At 41.4% G+C, this 18,592-nt stretch overlaps 1 protein-coding gene across 1 annotated transcript; it reads left to right on the forward strand.

The window, feature by feature from the left end:
• The first annotated feature begins 7,533 nt into the window (after window positions 1-7,533).
• On the forward strand, window positions 7,534-17,818 carry tmem241 (transmembrane protein 241). The gene is made up of 15 exons (XM_083632353.1): window positions 7,534-7,738; window positions 8,217-8,263; window positions 10,781-10,858; window positions 10,984-11,065; window positions 11,401-11,478; window positions 11,587-11,612; window positions 12,703-12,754; window positions 12,870-12,918; window positions 13,099-13,144; window positions 13,839-13,874; window positions 14,539-14,573; window positions 14,695-14,764; window positions 15,366-15,459; window positions 15,658-15,722; window positions 17,620-17,818. The coding sequence occupies exons 1-15, from the start codon at window positions 7,667-7,669 to the stop codon at window positions 17,681-17,683; spliced, it is 894 nt and encodes a 297-aa protein (XP_083488479.1). The 5' UTR covers window positions 7,534-7,666; the 3' UTR covers window positions 17,684-17,818.
• Window positions 17,819-18,592: the final 774 nt, after the last annotated feature.

Genomic DNA, 18,592 nt, shown 5'->3' on the forward strand with positions numbered 1-18,592 from the left:
GTGTCTGGACTACTAACTGTTAATATTACATGTCTAGATATATGCTATCCTATGATACTATACATACCATACCATACTATACTATACTAGATAGATATATATGCTATACTTAATTGTCTACTAAATTGGCACATTTCCCAGTCAAAAAGAGGGTAAATTGGCACGCTTTTCAGTCAGAAATTGTTTTATTTGTGTTACGGTATATGTACAGCTACATTCAAAATGTTTCCAGTCTTTCAACACAATATTAGGACAATCTACCCTTCCTGAGACCATGTCATCCACGAGGGCAACACCATCATCGTCATTCACACCTGAGTCTGTCAGCTGTGCAGCAAGCTCTTCTTCACTGTGTTGGTTGGCACATGCTTGTAGTTTGCACAGGTTTGTGCATTTCAGACCGTTATTGAGACATGTGCACTCTGGTGGTTTGCACGACCTCACACACTTGCAGGAGAGCAACTGAAAGACGGCACCTGGTGCTGGGGAACCGTGCATCCACTGGATTTCAAGCTGCCCCTCATCATCTGTGGTCCACCTATGGTCCTTAAAGTACAGTCCATTGTTGATATCATGGGAAACTCCTTTGTGAATCCACTCAGTCCAGATCAATATGAGTTTGTCAGCTTGTCAACTGCAACTGTTGCCCCGCCAGATGTAGCTAACCTGCATGATTCCAGCCACAACATCCAGCAGTGGAGGAAACTGCTCTACAGCGCTGCCAGCAAAGTCAGTCTGATCAAATTCTTGTTTGAGGAATGGAAAGGACCCAAACACAGATAGAAACTACAAGACAAGGCCTTATATGTTACATTATGTGTAACATATACCCCAGGACCCAAACACAGATAGAAACTACAAGACAAGGCCTTATATGTTACATTATGTGTAACATATACCCCAGGGGTGCGTCTCCAGCCCCTTCTGGTACGACCTCTACACCCACGACTGCGTGGCGACTCAAACTTCAAACACCATCGTGAAGTTTGCAGACAACACAGCAGTCGTGGGGCTGATCTCGGGGGGCGACGAGACGGCCTACAGAGAGGAGGTGAGGGCCGTGGAACAATGGTGCCAGGACAACCACCTCTCTCTGAACGTCTCCAAGACCAAGGAGATCATTGTGGACTACAGGAGAGGGGGGAGCGCACACCCCCCAATCACCATCAACGGCACAGTGGTGGAAAGGGTGGACAGCTTCAAGTACCTGGGAGTCAACATCCACCAGGACCTGACCTGGGCCGGTCACACTGCCACTGTTGTCAAAAAGGCCCAACAGCGAATACACGGACTCAGGCGCCTGAAGAAATTTGGGCTAAGGAAAGAAATCCTTAGGGACTTCTACAGAGGCACCATTGAAAGCCTGCTGACTGGCTGCTTCACCACCTGGTACGGTACCAACTGTACCACCATGGACCGCAGGGCGATACGGAGGGTGAGGCGCGCGGCCCAGTACGTAACAGGATGTGAGTTGCCAGAACTGCATGAACTGTACAACCAGCGGTGCCTCAGGAGGTCCCTGAAGATCATCAAAGACACAAACCATCCCCACAACAGCCTGTTCTCCCTGTTACCCTCAGGGAGGAGATACAGGGTTCCAAAAGCACGCACAAATCGCTTGAGGAACAGTTTCTTCCCGCAGGCCACGAGACTCCTTAACATACACAAATACTGTAGTAGTCATACCGTACCGTACTGCAGCTGCTACCATTACGTATGTCTAATGTTTAATTGTATGTTTAATAAGGTACATGCTATTTGCACCTGTATGTCAAATACGTCAAATTTAAAACGTTTAAGCACGTCTAGCGTATGCACATGACATGTGCACCTATGTGCAGTGAATATGCCACTGTCTCGGACTTGTCTTATCACTATACTGCCTTATTGCTTATTGTTGCTTATTGCTTATTGCTTATTGCCTATTGCTTATTGCTTATTGCCTTATTGCTTATTGTTTATTGCCTTATTGCTTATTGTTTTTGCACTCATATGCCTTGTTATATTTGTACTATGTCGTAAACGGAGTCCACAGCACAAGAATTTCACACGTGATACTTGTACCATGGAGTGACAATAAAAATCTTGAATCTTGAATCTTGAATCTTGAATCTTGAAGTAGTCTGCTTCAAAATCAACAGGAACCAATGGGAGGAGGTAACACAGCTCGAATCCTCTCAGGAAGAAGCTGACACCTGCATGCTAATGCATGCTCTCCATGTAGCAGAGTCTGGCTTCAAGGCAGTGATCATCATGGCAGACACAGATGTCCTGCTACTGACTCTGGGTTGGAGCAAGGACATCCCATGCCCAATGTACCAAAAATGTGGAACACAGAACAAGACAATGTTCCAGGACATCACCAAACTATGCAAATCACGCGGCGATAGTATTGCTGGCGCCTTGATTGGCATGCACACGTTCACTGGCTGCAACACTGTCAGCGTATTTGCAGGACACGGAAAAGTGGGCACCCTGAACAGACAGGACATATCAAGAAGCCTTCCTTGAGCTCGGCCGTGCTTGGGATGTCTCTAATGAGCTCTCAAGAAGCTGCTGGAAATCATGTGCCACATGTGTATGTACCCTCTACACACATTACAGATGTCAACCTCCTCCGATACCAACTTTTCTGCACCAGACGTGGGGAGGTCGAGTCCAGCCAGCTTCCACCATCTGAGGATTGGCTATTAATGCATTCCATTCATGCAAAAGATCAGACTGCAATCTCTAGACGGTCTATTCAAACCCAGCCATCTCTACCAAGCCCCAAGGACCATGGGTGGACCACAGACGATGAGGGGCAGCTTGAAATCCAGTGGATGTGCGGTTCCCCAGCACCAGACCGTTTTGCAGTTGCTCTCCTGCAAGTGTGTGAGGTCGTGCAAACCACCAGAGTGCACAGGTCTCAATAATGGTCTGAAGTGCACAAACCTGTGCAAACTACAAAAATGTGCCAACCAGCACACTCAGGTGTGAATGACGATGATGGTGTTGCCCTCGTGGGTGGCATGGTGTCTCAGGAAGGGTAGATTGTCCTAATATTGTCCTGAAAGACTGGAAACATTTTGAATGTAGCTGTTCATATAATGTAACACAAATAAAACTATTTTTGACTGAGAAACGTGTCAATTTACTCTGTTTTTGACTGAGAAATGTGCCACTTTAGTAGACAAGCATAGTATATCTAGTATAGTATAGTATAGTATAGTATGTACAATATCATAGGATAGTTTGCCTATATCTATGTAATATTAACAGTAGTCCAGACACACCCTAGGCAACGGATAATGAAAGAAAGATGATTTCCAGGGAGGGCACTTTCCTGCTTTTGAATGACAGCAGTCCATAATTTAAGAGGGGATAAGCACTAATAAGCTACCAGTCATCAAGCTCTATCATATAAAAACATAATCTAGGGATGTATATGAATTTAAAAAAAGTCACAAGTAAAATTTGCCCACCTGGTTGGTACCGATTTGTTAAATTTAGGGCTCTGGCTAATTTCCCTTGAGAAGTCATTCTTCTACCTTAAGGGCCACATTCACCCCTCACGATGGGATAGTATGGGCACATGATACCTTTTCTGAATCCTTATAGTCCTGTGAGTATTCCAGTGTGTGTTGTTTGTATCTCTGATGTTCCTAGATGCCACAGTGCTGAAATAAATCTATAGTTTAGACGAAAAATTGTGGAAAAACGAATGTCACTGACAGTTTGAAGAGCTCCTGTGACCTCTGTATTTGTCAGAGAGACACAAAACTGAGCTTAAATGAAAGCTAGGAAGCTACCCTTTAAAATTCTATCAAAGATATTCTCATCAAACATGAGTAAAGGTCCTAAAAAGAGCCTAGAATAGGATATGCATCAGCACCTAGAATCCAAATTATTGTAGGGGCTGGCTAACTTCATGAGCTGATAACCGTGAGAAAGCTACCATTCTGGAAAGGCTATCATACTAAAATATCATCTATGGATGTTACATACATGTTCAAAAATCATGATTAGAATTTGCCCACTTGAGTGGTACCGATATGTGAAATTTTGGTGTTTGGCCCATGGACTATTAGCGGTGGAACACCAGTCTGCTTAGTGTTCATTTTTGGGTTGAAAACTACTTTTGAAATGTTCAACTTTATTTAGGTTGTACGTCACTTTTTCGGAAGAGAGGCTAGCAAAAGTAGTAGCCTAATGTAGCTAGTAACTAATTACTTTTGATGCCAAGTAGTAATAAGTAAAGTAATGAATAAAAATTACATTTCCAGAGTAACTTGCCCAACACTGTTGTCAACATACATAGCCAAATATTATATACATTGCTCAGTGGAATCCGCTATAGCGATCACGGTTATAGTGATCATCAACCACTTATATTGATCAAAAAGCTTGGTCCCGAATCATTACCATAATCATTATCATTATTAGGGTGAGTACCCTGTAGTTATACTATAAGTACAGTCCTGTTACCCTGTAGTTATACTATACTGTAAGTACAGTCTTGTTACCCTGTAGTTACACTATAAGTACAGATCTTGTTACCCTGTAGTTATACTATAAGTACCGTCTTGTTACAGTGTAGTTACACTATAAGTACAGTCTTGTTACCCTGTAGTTACACTATAAGTACAGTCTTGTTACCCTGTAGTTACACTATAAGTACAGTCTTGTTACCCTGTAGTTACACTATAAGTACAGTCTTGTTACCCTGTAGTTAGACTATAAGTACATATCTTGTTACCCTGTAGTTATACTATAAGTACAGTCTTGTTACCCTGTAGTTACACTATAAGTACAGTCTTGTTACCCTGTAGTTATACTATAAGTAGTCTTGTTACCCTGTAGTTATACTATAAGTACAGATCTTGTTACCCTGTAGTTATACTATAAGTACAGTCTTGTTACCCTGTAGTTATACTATAAGTACAGATATTGTTACCCTCAGCAGCGTAACTACCATATATGCAGGGAACGCGACTGCATCGGGGCCCGGCGTGCTTGGGGCCCGGTCGCCCAGCTCGTGTGTGGTCGAGCGTCGGCCGGGCCCCTGCTGTATATTGCAGCGCACTGGGTGAGTGCGCTTGTCAGCCTCTCTGGTGTTACACAGTTCCGGGGGGAATTGTGAAGTAGTGCCTGCCCGGTTTCAGAAACCCGTTTTTCGATGCCACAGGAGCTCCAGACGGCCGGCCCGGGGCTCGACTCCGCTGCACGCCGAGGTGGGGTGCAGGGTGTCGGGCTCGCAGCACCGCTGCGGTGTGCTGCGCCATCCTATCAGGGCCCGGTTTGACCATCTTGCGTCGGGGCCCGGGGCTGACTCGTTACGCTGCTGGTTATCCTGTAGTTATACTTAGTAGTAGTTATCAGATCTCTTGCCTATGTGATCTCTTCTCATGGCTTTTCTTATCACTGCTATGCTGATGACACCCAGCTTTTCCTTTCCTTCCCCCCGTCCGAAACTCAAATCGAGGCTCGCATCTCTGCATGCCTCAAAGACATTGGCGACTGGATGTCTGCCCACCACCTCAAGCTCAACCTTGGTAAGACAGAGCTACTCTTCCTCCCAGGGAAAGACTGCCCTCTCGCAGATCTCTCCATCTCCATTGACAACACCACTGTACTTCCCTCCCAAACAGCTAAGAACCTTGGGGTGATCCTTGACAACCAGCTGTCTTGCTCAGCCAACATGGCTGCGACAGCACGCTCATGTAGGTTCTCCCTCTACAACATCCGCAAAATCCGTCCCTTTCTCACAAGAGAAGCGACTCAACTCCTGGTCCAGTCACTTATCATCTCTCGCCTGGACTACTGCAACGTGCTCCTGGCTGGCCTACCTGCCCCCGACATCCGACCGCTTCAGCTCATTCAGAACGCTGCAGCCCGTCTGGTATTCAACCAACCCAAATTCTCTCATGTCACTCCCCTCTTCCAGGACCTCCACTGGCTTCCCATCTCGGCTCGCATCAAATTCAAGACACTGGTACTGGCCTACAGGGCAGTACACCAGTCAGCTCCCCTGTACCTGCAATCTATGGTCAGGTTCCAAACCTCTCAGCGCTCCCTTCGCTCCTCCACCAGTGCAGGTCGCCTTGCCCCTCCTTTGCTACGGGGGCTCAAAAGTCGCTCATCCCGATCTCGACTCTTCTCGTCCCTGGCACCTCAATGGTGGAACGAGCTTCCACCTTCGGTCAGGACAGCTGAATCACTGCCGATCTTTCGGAAAAGACTAAAGGCACACCTTTTCAGGCTCCATCTGGGCCCTTCTTGATCTAACTTCTTTCTCTCTCTTTCTAAAAAAAAAAAAAAAAAAAAAAAAACTACTAACCTAAACTAAACTTGTACCACTGTTCCTTCAGAATTTGTAGTTGTCATAGACTGTGCTCCATAGTTGATTGCTCTATTGCTGACAAAAATGCGTTATTGTAAGTCGCTTTGGATAAAAGCGTCTGCCAAATGACGTAATGTAATGTAATGTATACTATAAGTACAGTCTTGTTACCCTGTAGTTATACTATAAGTACAGTCTTGTTACCCTGTAGTTATACTATAAGTACCGTCTTGTTACCCTGTAGTTACACTATAAGTACAGTCTTGTTACCCTGTAGTTACACTATAAGTACAGTCTTGTTACCCTGTAGTTACACTATAAGTACAGTCTTGTTACCCTGTAGTTAGACTATAAGTACATATCTTGTTACCCTGTAGTTATACTATAAGTACAGTCTTGTTACCCTGTAGTTACACTATAAGTACAGTCTTGTTACCCTGTAGTTATACTATAAGTAGTCTTGTTACCCTGTAGTTACACTATAAGTACATAGTTTTTGAGATATTAACATTTGTTTGGCACAACTCATACTATTAACTGCCGCGGGGTTCCACATTTCTGGGTGGCAAGTAACTAGCCTAGGTAAACCCAGCCCCCACGTGACCTGCTCTCTCAGTTCCCAGTCACTACACTTACAGTCAGAGTCTCAACAGGTGTCGCAGGTCAGGCGTCATCTTTGAAGAGTGAGGAGAGCAAGGGGGAGACAGAAGGGCAGATGGTGTATATCAGCTGCAGCAGCCAGCCCTCCTGACAGCCCGAGTGCCCACTGACTGGTAGCACACACACACCTGAGCTCATAACCCACTCAACACACTAGCATACTCACAGGGAGGAAATGATACACAATTAACACACAACCAAATGACCGAGGTCATAACACAAATGCTAATATGTCAAAAACTATACGACAGCGCTTAGGCCTATATTTTGACATTATGAGTGAGAGCAGAAGTAGCTCAAGAGTTTGATGTATAATATACAGTATGCATGTCGTGTTAAAGTTGTGTGAACTGTCGCCGTTTTTAAAATGTAGCTACACCGCACAGCTGGGGCTAAAGTGAGCACTCAAGGCTGGCTCCATAGGGTCCCATTGCAGTTTTCCCCCGGAAACGCGGTTTGTTTACCAAAATGCTGCTCGGCTGAATTGAGTGGTTTATCTTCTCCAACATAGACGATCTTCGCATTGAAATGTGTGACGTGTCATCGGGGACAGTGCATGGACAGTGAGGGAAGTTTGTCTTCCTGAAGTGTCTGTCAGTTTAAAGAGGTGTAAATGTAAAATGTAGATCTCGATTATTGTAGGAATAATGTCCAGGCCGCCTGGGCAGTGGGCGGCAGAAGAACATGCAGTGGAAGAGACACATCACCGGCCTTATATTCAGCTTCGTGTTCGTGGTATCCTACTTCACTAATAAGGTGAGTGCTCTGCTCACTGAACTGGATTCTTTGAATAGTTTGAAGGTGAAGTTAGACGATGCTAGGGTTACATTGTAACGTTAGACACCAAGTCAAACCCATATTCTTTTACAGTGTAGCTGAATTTGGGATCAAATCAAACGGACTTATTTTCAAAGGAATTGTATCAGCTCCATTGACTTTAGCTTGGCTGACAAATGCCAAATTGCTTGCCAATATTGGACACCCAAACAATTGTGCAAGTGCCAATGGATGTTGTTGTCTGAAATAAAATGCCAGTCTTCCTAAATATCTGGGATGGCTGCATGACACTGACAAATCACATTATGGTGTAGTATGTAAGTATGGTAAAAAGTCTGAACAGTAGAGGCCATGGCACACCAAGCCTAATGCTACCTTAACCTGTGCTGAGGTGTTCAATGTTGGATTGAATCTGACGAGTTGTTTTGACATTGTCAATGTGTTTTTTGTTTTGCAGTTTGTCTTGTCTGTGTTAAAATTCACCTATCCAACCTTATTTCAAGGGTGAGTAGCTGGCTGGAAATAAATATGTGAAACTAAAGCCCTCATATATCATTTGATTGTTATTCCAGGGTCTAGGGCTGGGCACCAATATATCAATATATATCAATATTGTGATATGAGACTAAGATATTGTCTTAGATTTTGAATGGGGATACTGTATATATGATATATAACGGTTGTCTTTTTCTGGTATTAAAGGCTAGAAAAAAGGATTCCCGCACACTGTCCTTTACTTGCAATGCACTTGATTATTTAAAGGGACAGCTCACCCTAAAATCCAAAATACATATTTTTCCTCTCACCTGTAGTGCTATTTATTTATGCATCTATATCGTTTTGGGATAGTTGCCTGAGTTTTGGAGATATCGGCCACAGAGATGTCTGCCTTCTCTTGAATACAATGGAACTGGATGGCACTCGGCTTGTGGTGTTCAAAGCACCAGAACAATTTTTGCATTTGAAAAACTCAACAGCATTGTCTCTTTCCAGAAATCATGACCCGGTTACTCAAGATAATGCACAGATTTTGTTGTGAGCAGTTTCATGTGTTCAATTGTGTTCAAAAGTGTTCAATTTAACCCTGTCTTACTGTTTGTTTTTAGTCATATTTTAGAATGATCTATTGCGTGCATGCTTTTCATGAGAAAGAAAGCTAACTTTAAAAACATTGATGTGTTCAGGTGGCAGACGTTTAACTCTAAAAACATTGATGTGTTCAGATGGCAGACGTTTAACTCTTCAAAACATTGATGTGTTCAGATGGCAGACGTTTAACTCTTAAAACATTGATGTGTTCAGATGGCAGACGTTTAACTCTAAAAACATTGATGTGTTCAGATGGCAGACGTTTAACTCTAAAAAACATTGATGTGTTCAGATGGCAGACGTTTAACTCTAAAAACATTGATGTGTTCAGATGGCAGACGTTTAACTCTTAAAACATTGATGTGTTCAGATGGCAGACGTTTAACTCTAAAAACATTGATGTGTTCAGATGGCAGACGTTTAACTCTAAAAAACATTGATGTGTTCAGATGGCAGACGTTTAACTCTAAAAACATTGATGTGTTCAGATGGCAGACGTTTAACTCTAAAAACATTGATGTGTTCAGATGGCAGACGTTTAACTCTAAAAACATTGATGTGTTCAGATGGCAGACGTTTAACTCTAAAAAACATTGATGTGTTCAGATGGCAGACGTTTAACTCTAAAACCATTGATGTGTTCAGATGGCAGATGTTTAACTCTTAAAACATTGATGTGTTCAGATGGCAGACGTTTAACTCTTAAAACATTGATGTGTTCAGATGGCAGACGTTTAACTCTTAAAACATTGATGTGTTCAGATGGCAGACGTTTAACTCTAAAAACATTGATGTGTTCAGATGGCAGACGTTTAACTCTAAAAACATTGATGTGTTCAGATGGCAGACGTTTAACTCTTAAAACATTGATGTGTTCAGATGGCAGACGTTTAACTCTTAAAACATTGATGTGTTCAGATGGCAGACATTTAACTCTAAAAACATTGATGTGTTCAGATGGCAGACGTTTAACTCTTAAAACATTGATGTGTTCAGATGGCAGACGTTTAACTCTAAAAACATTGATGTGTTCAGATGGCAGACGTTTAACTCTTAAAACATTGATGTGTTCAGATGGCAGACGTTTAACTCTAAAAACATTGATGTGTTCAGATGGCAGACGTTTAACTCTTAAAACATTGATGTGTTCAGATGGCAGACGTTTAACTCTAAAAACATTGATGTGTTCAGATGGCAGACGTTTAACTCTTAAAACATTGATGTGTTCAGATGGCAGACGTTTAACTCTAAAAACATTGATGTGTTCAGATGGCAGACGTTTAACTCTTAAAACATTGATGTGTTCAGATGGCAGACGTTTAACTCTTAAAACATTGATGTGTTCAGATGGCAGACGTTTAACTCTAAAAACATTGATGTGTTCAGATGGCAGACGTTTAACTCTAAAAACATTGATGTGTTCAGATGGCAGACGTTTAACTCTTAAAACATTGATGTGTTCAGATGGCAGACGTTTAACTCTTAAAACATTGATGTGTTCAGATGGCAGACGTTTAACTCTAAAAACATTGATGTGTTCAGATGGCAGACGTTTAACTCTTAAAACATTGATGTGTTCAGATGGCAGACGTTTAACTCTAAAAACATTGATGTGTTCAGATGGCAGACGTTTAACTCTTAAAACATTGATGTGTTCAGATGGCAGACGTTTAACTCTAAAAACATTGATGTGTTCAGATGGCAGACGTTTAACTCTTAAAACATTGATGTGTTCAGATGGCAGACGTTTAACTCTTAAAACATTGATGTGTTCAGATGGCAGACGTTTAACTCTTAAAACATTGATGTGTTCAGATGGCAGACGTTTAACTCTTAAAACATTGATGTGTTCAGATGGCAGACGTTTAACTCTTAAAACATTGATGTGTTCAGATGGCAGACGTTTAACTCTTAAAACATTGATGTGTTCAGATGGCAGACGTTTATTGGAGCTTTTCTGCTTCTGCTCTCTGGAAAGCTGGGATGGGTGGAAATGAGCCGCATCAACAGGTAATCTCATCGATGCTAGAAGTCTAGAAGTCACTCTGCAAAGTCATTCACTTCTCACAGTCTGGCAATAAGGGGCTTTACCAAGTCTTTTCGTATTTATTTTCTAATTCAATGTTGTGTTACAGATCAGCAGCTGTCTCCTGGCTTCCAGGGTCACTCCTGTTTGTAGGAAACATATATGCTGGCTCCAGGGCTTTATCACGTATGGTATGTTTAGCAGCCTGTAAATTACACACTGTACATATAGTAGGATAGGGTGGAGTTATGTCTTGTATTTCTACATGTTGGACGTATCTGGTTGTTTTTATTCTTTCTCTCACTTTCTGTTTCTGCCATGGAAAAGGAAAGCTGTGGAGGATGTGGTGTCACTTTCTGTGCTGCCTCCATGTTGCACTTTCATATATTAGTGAAAAAAAATTCTCAAATCCAACCGACCTCCCCTTAAACCTTATCAAATTGTATCCCTCTCTTTAGTTACAAAGTAGCCACTATACTGTTTAGGAATAGGCGGTGAAGGTCACTGTTTTTCATCTCTGTTCCAGGACATTCCTTTTTTCTTCACACTTCAAAATGCCTCCCATGTTGTCAGCTACGTCATCCTGAAGGTTGTCCATAGGGGGGTAAGTTCATGCAATTGATATAGGAGCCTTGTAGCTTGTGCAAGTTGAAACCATCACAATATTCCACTCTTTGACATGGTGCTTTGATTTCTCTCTTGTCATCAACAGAATATGCAATGGCTGAAATTATTAAGGTTGGTGCTTCCTTTCCAGCCTGACCTCCAACTGGATACGACCCAACACGTCGTTTGGACAAGCAGCTGAATACGACCTGAAATCACGTTTCAACTTTAAGCACCCTCTAGCAGTCGTGTGAATAACAGACCAGTCTCAGAGTTTGGTGAAAATATTACCTCGAGTCGTGCGGGAATTGAACCTGGGGCCGCTGGCTTGACCTGTTGTAACCACTCGGCTACCAGTTCATTGCTGTCTGTCATACCCTAACCCTAACCCACACCCGTTTTTTGGAAGAAAAGTCGCTTTTTCAACTTGCTTTTGGGCGTTAGTCGCATAGTACTTTTTCTCTGCCACCGAGGGGCGCTAGTCTAGCAGACATGGTATATGGTCTATTGGAGTGATACGCCATTGGTCGTATGAGTTGGAGGATATGTTGCAGTACTTTTTCTCTGCCACTGAGGGGCGCTAGTCTAGCAGATGTGGTATATGGTCATATTGCAGTGTATTGCAGTGATACATTGGTCGTATGAGTTGAAGGACATGTTTATTTGCCTACTTTCTTCACCCGAGCTAACCAGGTGGTTTGTTTTCACATAACCATCTGGGAACGAGTCGCTCGGGAAACCCTTTCAAAGGGCAGGTACGTCCAAAAAATACCTAGTAGGTACGTCTAATAGGTGATTGGATGAACCATCTGTCTATCACGGGCTTGCGTCTCGCTGGCATCACACCAAAGCCCGCCCATAGCTGCCTCATAGGATGCTGATTGGTGCGAAGCACTGGTGGCTCAGAGTCAAACCAATAGAATGGAGCGTGGCAAGATGGATTTGTCGTGTGATCGTGATCTCATGATCTGGCGCGTATTCAGCTGACTTGCAAGCTTACCCCCGAGCAGCAAGGAGTGAAAATGTAAAGTTGTGGGAGGTCCTATTACTCTTAAGGGGAACATGTAAGAAATGGGAACACAATGGGAATTCTAATTGTTGTGACTAGTAATTTCCTTGTGGATCTGTTGTTTACACAGTCCACAGATTAGAAATGTACAGCACACACTGACAAATGAAAAGAGGGCATATTTGAATGTGGATGTTTTCTTTCCTCCTGTAGTGTATCAGTCATGCTGGTCTCAGCCATCAACCTGCCCCTCTATGATCCTCAGGTCAATCATTCCTTATCATCAATCAAATTGTCTATTTTTTGTATCACTAGAGTTGTGATTCTTGTCATTTGCCCCTCCAGATCTAGTCTGTTTAACACATTTTCCTACTTTGCAGTTTGACTTGAATAACTACATGTGGGCTGTTGGCCATTTAGCCTGTGTGGGTGAGTCTGAGAGTCATGTGCTGAAGTTTTACACAATCTTGGCCTTTCCTTAACCTGTCCCTTCCATAATTTCTGCTCTCTCTCATAACAGGGAAAATAAGTAGAGTTCTACATTACAGTAGAACAGATGAGAAGTGATATATTTTGATAGAAAAAGTAAGAATGTGAATTCATTTTCAGGTGCATACAGAGCATTCCAAGTGCAGTACAAATCCAGTCATCTGAGGTGAGATTCAGCACAGTGATGGGCAGATTAAAAAAAAGCACTTTGCATAGGGATAAGAATACATTTGATACCAAAAATCTGCTGCACAATCTTTTCTGTATTACAGTGTGTATATTCGAAATGTTAACATTGCTACAGAGAGGATAACATATATTTGCCCATTATGGAGCAACATTTTAGAAAAGTTTAATGCTCAGAATACTTCTGCTCAGTGCTCACTTGTTAACGCAATTCCTTCATTATTCTCCAGTAATTATTTGTGAGCAACAATACTTAGATTAAAGCATTACCGGTACAGTTCATACAATTATGCAAATTTAGGTGGGTGGAAGAGTGGCCAAAAATGTTAATTATGACAAACTTTGTCATGCCATGACTTTCAGTACACCTAGGATAATGTTCAGGAAATCATTATTAGTTTGGTAACTTAAGATATTACTGATATTTGTGACCATGTTCACATTTGAAGTTTTGACCCTAAAGTAATAAGTGTCCTAATCTGATGAGTGAGGTTTTCAGCTTACAGTTTCTGTATACCGGTACCACATATTCTGCTGATGAAGCCATGTTTTTCACACTGTCTTCACATTATGCACAAAAATGTGTTGAGTCAAGTCCACTTGAGAGGCAGAAACAGACCATGTGTGAACTGTGAACACAGCCTTAATGACAGTTGATTCTGCTTTATCTGTAGTGACCTTGAGCAGCAGTGCATCAACTACTTGTTCAGGTGAGGATACATAAATGTTTCCAAGTAATCTGGCTCTGATTCAGAATGCATCGATGTCTGAACACAGCTTCCACTCATCCTGTGCACCAACAATATATAATGAGAACTAGCAGGCTTTACAGCAATTAAATTAATTAGAGAGAGAGAGGCTTGAAAGTGTGAACACGTCTCAACTGTGCTGTGTTACACATTAAGTAAAAAAAATCTTGCACAAAATACATAAATTTAAGCACTTTCAATGACCAATGTCTATTTATGTGTATTTTCAAAAACTTCCAAGGCCTTGATTCCCCCCCCCCCTCAAATTCACAAACATTCAAGGATTTCAAGGACCGGTGGCAACCCTGTTTATCTCCTTGTACAAAATATGGGGGAGTGTCTTTGTTTATTCCAAAGCACGGTATGGACTGGAAAGGAGTCATATTGATACACCGGTCAACTCTCTCTAGATAAATTATGGTCATTTTGTGTTGTGGGCAAATAACAATATTAGTTATTGTCTCTTTTTAATTAGGCCACATAGGGTGAATTGATGGGGTCTCATTATTGATGACGAACGTCGGGTGGTATTTTAACATAAAAATCAGACAGGTTTATTTGAACATAAAGGTATGGCCTAATGAAGCTTATTATGACTAATGCCATTCCTGCCTTTAATCATCAGTGTGCTGCTGCTGGCCGTTGCTGCTCACCCTACCGGTAAGTTTTCTTTATGTGTTGGCTATTATTTAGAAGTCAAACATGCTCAGCTGTGTGGCAAATAAGTATTGGTTATGAGATCTATGTTTGTACCTTGCTGAGAACCTTTGTTCCTCTACAGGTGACCTGCTGGGTGCCTTAGAGTTCCCCTTTCTTCTGTCCTACACATTCCACTGTGGTTGCTGCGCCAGGTACAACCTCATCATCATCCTTTGAGATGTTGTAGTGCTCGTGCACAGAATTATTTACAACAGTTCTACTCTCAGTATCACTACCACTCAAAAGTTTGGACACACCACATTTCTTTATTTTGACTGTTCCCACATTTTCAAATAACAGTAAAGGCATTAAAACTATGAAATGGAATTATCCATTGAGCAATGAGCACAACAATGTTCTATTTTACCCGTCATTTTCCTTGATTTAAAGGCAAAGGCTTCGGAAAGAAAATCATACATAGGCATCAACTTTACTATTTACTTTTGTCTAAGAAACTAATTTCGAGCTTAGCAGAAGCCTTTAGATCAAAATGGCTTTAAGAGAATGAAAAACATATTGCATTCTATCAGGTGGGCCCAAACTTTAGACTGATATATATATAAGTATATATACTTAAGACTATATATATACATACCATACATATACACATACACACACATATATAAAAATGTATAATTTGATCAGAGCAGGTTCACTTTTTTCAAATGATTCATATGATATGGAACAAATGCCCCTTTAGTGTTTTGTGGTCTGCTTTTGAATACTTTCTATCAATTGTGTGTCTTATTTCAGTGCCTTACTGGGGTTTTTGCTGCTGTTGGCCACAGTGAAACTAAAGAGTGGGCTGTCCCTCGAGCACTGTGGGGTCTGGATCTTTCTGTCCAAGGTACATTTGCCCTTTCTTAACGTTAATTTCTCACATTTAGGTATTTACAGCTTTAAATTGAATAGACTTATTGTCACCCCAATGGTGACACAGAAACTGTTACCACTGGAATTTGCACATGCTTTAAGGACACCTGCTACTTCAAAGAGGAATTGTAACCTCTACTCTAACCATTATTTTACCACCCTTTCCTCCCAGGTTACTGCCATTTCTCTGTCCCCATTTATATTCCACCTGGATGTGAATGTTCCGTCTCTTATCTGGTGAGAACACTAATCTCTCAAGACAGATTTTCAATTTGTTGGATGTGGTGGGGGGGGTAGTTTAAAAGAAAAAACAGGTTCCCAGATTGGGTGAGAGTAGCACACCTGAAGTTGGAAGTTCATGCAGTTTGAAGTAATTAAAACTCATGTTTTAACCACTCACTCCAGAGATTTCAATTCACTCAGTCGCCAGATTAAAGTGTCGGCATTGTACGTTTCTAGAATCCACGGAAATGTAAAATATATGAATGTATAATATTTCTGAACGAAAATATGTTGCATATCACATTTCTAGATGTGTGAATATCGTAATAGTCTAATGACATGTATAATGCTAATATTCACGTTCATGACTGTCTCATGTTGAAATACGTCACTGGCGCCTAAGGGTGTTGGGGTGGGATTGGCAGACCTGTAGCGTCTCCGTCTTACAAGAGAACGCCAGTTCAACTGCTGAGCAAGGTTACTCTCGCTTTTAACCCCAAACCATAACCCTAACCATAGTTGCTTTGTTGCCTAAACCTAACCAAGTTGTTTTACTTGCCTCAACATAACCAAGTTGTTTTACTTGCCTCAACATAACCAAAGTTGTTTTCTGTGTTTAACATTTGAAAGGCAGCTACGTTTTCAAATTAACTGATTTGTTTCAAATTTACATTGAGATTGTAGTTGTAAAATGCCACATTTTAGACACGTGATATATGCAACATATTTTGGTTCAGAAATGTGGATTCCAAAAATGTACAATGCTGACATTTTATTCTGGGGAAATTCCAATTCCAATCACAATTCCAGTGGGTCAGAAGTGTACATGTTGACTGCCTTTAAACAGCGTGAAAAATTCCAGAAAATTATGTCATGGCTTTAGAAGCTTCTGATAGGCTAATTGACATCATTTGAGATTGGAGGTGTACCTGAGGAAGGGTTAGAGTTTACTGTAGGTAACCCTAGAGATGAACATACTTTGGCGTGAAAAATGCAAATCAATCCCAAAACAGCAGCAAAGGACCTTGTGAAGATGGCAAGATGCTGGAGGAAACTGGGACAAAAGTATCTACAGTCAAATGAGTCACCAAGTCATAACCTGAAAGGCCACGTGGCAAGGAAGAAGCCACTGCTCCAAAACTGCCATAAAAAAAGCCAGGCTACAGTTTACAAACTGCATATGGTGACAAAGATATGACTTTTTGGAGTAATGTCCTCTGGTCTGATGAAACCAAAATGATCTGTTTGGCCATAATGACCATCATGTTTGGAGGAAAAAGGGGGAGGCTTACAAGCTGAACAGTCGGAGCCGTGAAGCACGGGCGTGGCAGCATCATGTTGTGGGCTACACTTCACTAAATAGATGGCATCACTTTTCACGACCTGTACGTTCATCTCTAGCGTTGGCTTTACAGAACAGGGTTAATCATAAATAGTATGCATATCTGTCATTCAACTTAATGTCAACTAACAATGACTTTCCTATTAAATTGATGGTCAATTCAATTCCAGGTAGCAATAAGAGTTATCGAAATGCCTTACCGTTTGCTTTTTAAAACTTGCAGATACCCTGGAGGTACAGTGATCATTATTAACATATGTATGTCTATAGCAGTAGTTCTCAAACTTTTTCACGTCAAGTACCCTGGCCTAAACTGACGCAAATTAGACCACGGACCCCATCTGATAAGATTTGCTTTTAGATGCTTTATTGCAGAAAGTGAATGACCCCAGGACCAAAATCGTAATCGTCAATGTCATTGTTACTTATGGATGGTATTATAGTGAGAATAAATAATTCACGTTTTTGCTCCGCTTTGAGAACCACTGGTCTAGTGTTAATTTTTGTGATGTTTTACAGTGTTGTGTTCAGTCACTGGTCTATAGTGTTAATTATTGTGATGTGTTACAGTGTGGTGTTCAGTCATGTGGGGGAGGCCCTGCTGGTGTATGCAGAGAGAGAATCTCAACTGTGACGAACAGACGGAAGCTCGCCAAACCAGCTCACAACTTGCACTCCATTACTTTTTATACACTCTAGAAAATGCATTATATTTTTTCATAAGTATCTCAGCTCATCTGTGCTGTGATAATCAAAATAAAATGATTTATATTAACTTCTGTCCACTCTGGTATTTGGGGTCTAGAGGTTAATGCAAACTGTGACAAGTTGACTGGCTGCCTTTGATAATCGGTGGCCTGTGTGTGGGCAGACAACATGACAAATCTGGTCATCACCAACTGACATGAATGACTGGACCAACTGTGCTAATTAACATTCACCCAGGTCGACTTTCTGTGAACCGTTCCCTTGAATTGGGGGAGGGTATCCCCTTTTGATGTCATTTAATAGTGATTCTCAAATTTTTTCATATTAAAGTTATAATCCATAAGTTTTCAATTTTGTTCTCTTGGGTGACACCTGTGGTGATGAGTGGTAATTGCAGGTGAGATCCAGCGTTGCGTGACATTGTCAGTTTGTAACCCACCCATAATGCTAGAGACCAGCAAAAAGTCGTTTGTTATGCTACACAAGAGTTGTCGGGAACTTACAGTAACCTGCAGTGAGTCTATTGTGTTAGCTCCGCCCACCCTGTGTCACCAGAGTGCTGCAATACTGAAAATGCAAAGGGTTCTATCAATGGGCCATAGGCTCAATTACCATTGTCCATTATGCTAACTCACTATTCAAAGTTATTTAGTGATCTTACAAAGATTGTGACTTAACAGATATTTATTTAGATGAAAATCTTTGATTAAATCTGAGAATATTTGTTAAGTATGATTTTGTCCAGAATATGACGACGTGTGTATTGAAATTAGAGAGATAATGAAACTACGATCAAAATAGTAATTCTACCTTCTTCATTTGTGTTAATTTCTTG

This window comes from Poromitra crassiceps (genome assembly GCF_964638095.1).
Source record: "Poromitra crassiceps genome assembly, chromosome: 2".
Classification (NCBI taxonomy): Eukaryota; Metazoa; Chordata; class Actinopteri; order Beryciformes; family Melamphaidae; genus Poromitra; species Poromitra crassiceps.

Bases quoted from the DNA above. Each gene is read 5' to 3' on its own strand.
- tmem241 (XM_083632353.1), top strand. From the start codon at position 7,667: ATGCAGTGGAAGAGACACATCACCGGCCTTATATTCAGCTTCGTGTTC. The intron at 8,264-10,780 runs GTGAGTAGCTGG...TGATGTGTTCAG, and splicing joins TATCCAACCTTATTTCAAGG to ATGGCAGACGTTTATTGGAG. The intron at 10,859-10,983 runs GTAATCTCATCG...GTTGTGTTACAG, and splicing joins GAAATGAGCCGCATCAACAG to ATCAGCAGCTGTCTCCTGGC.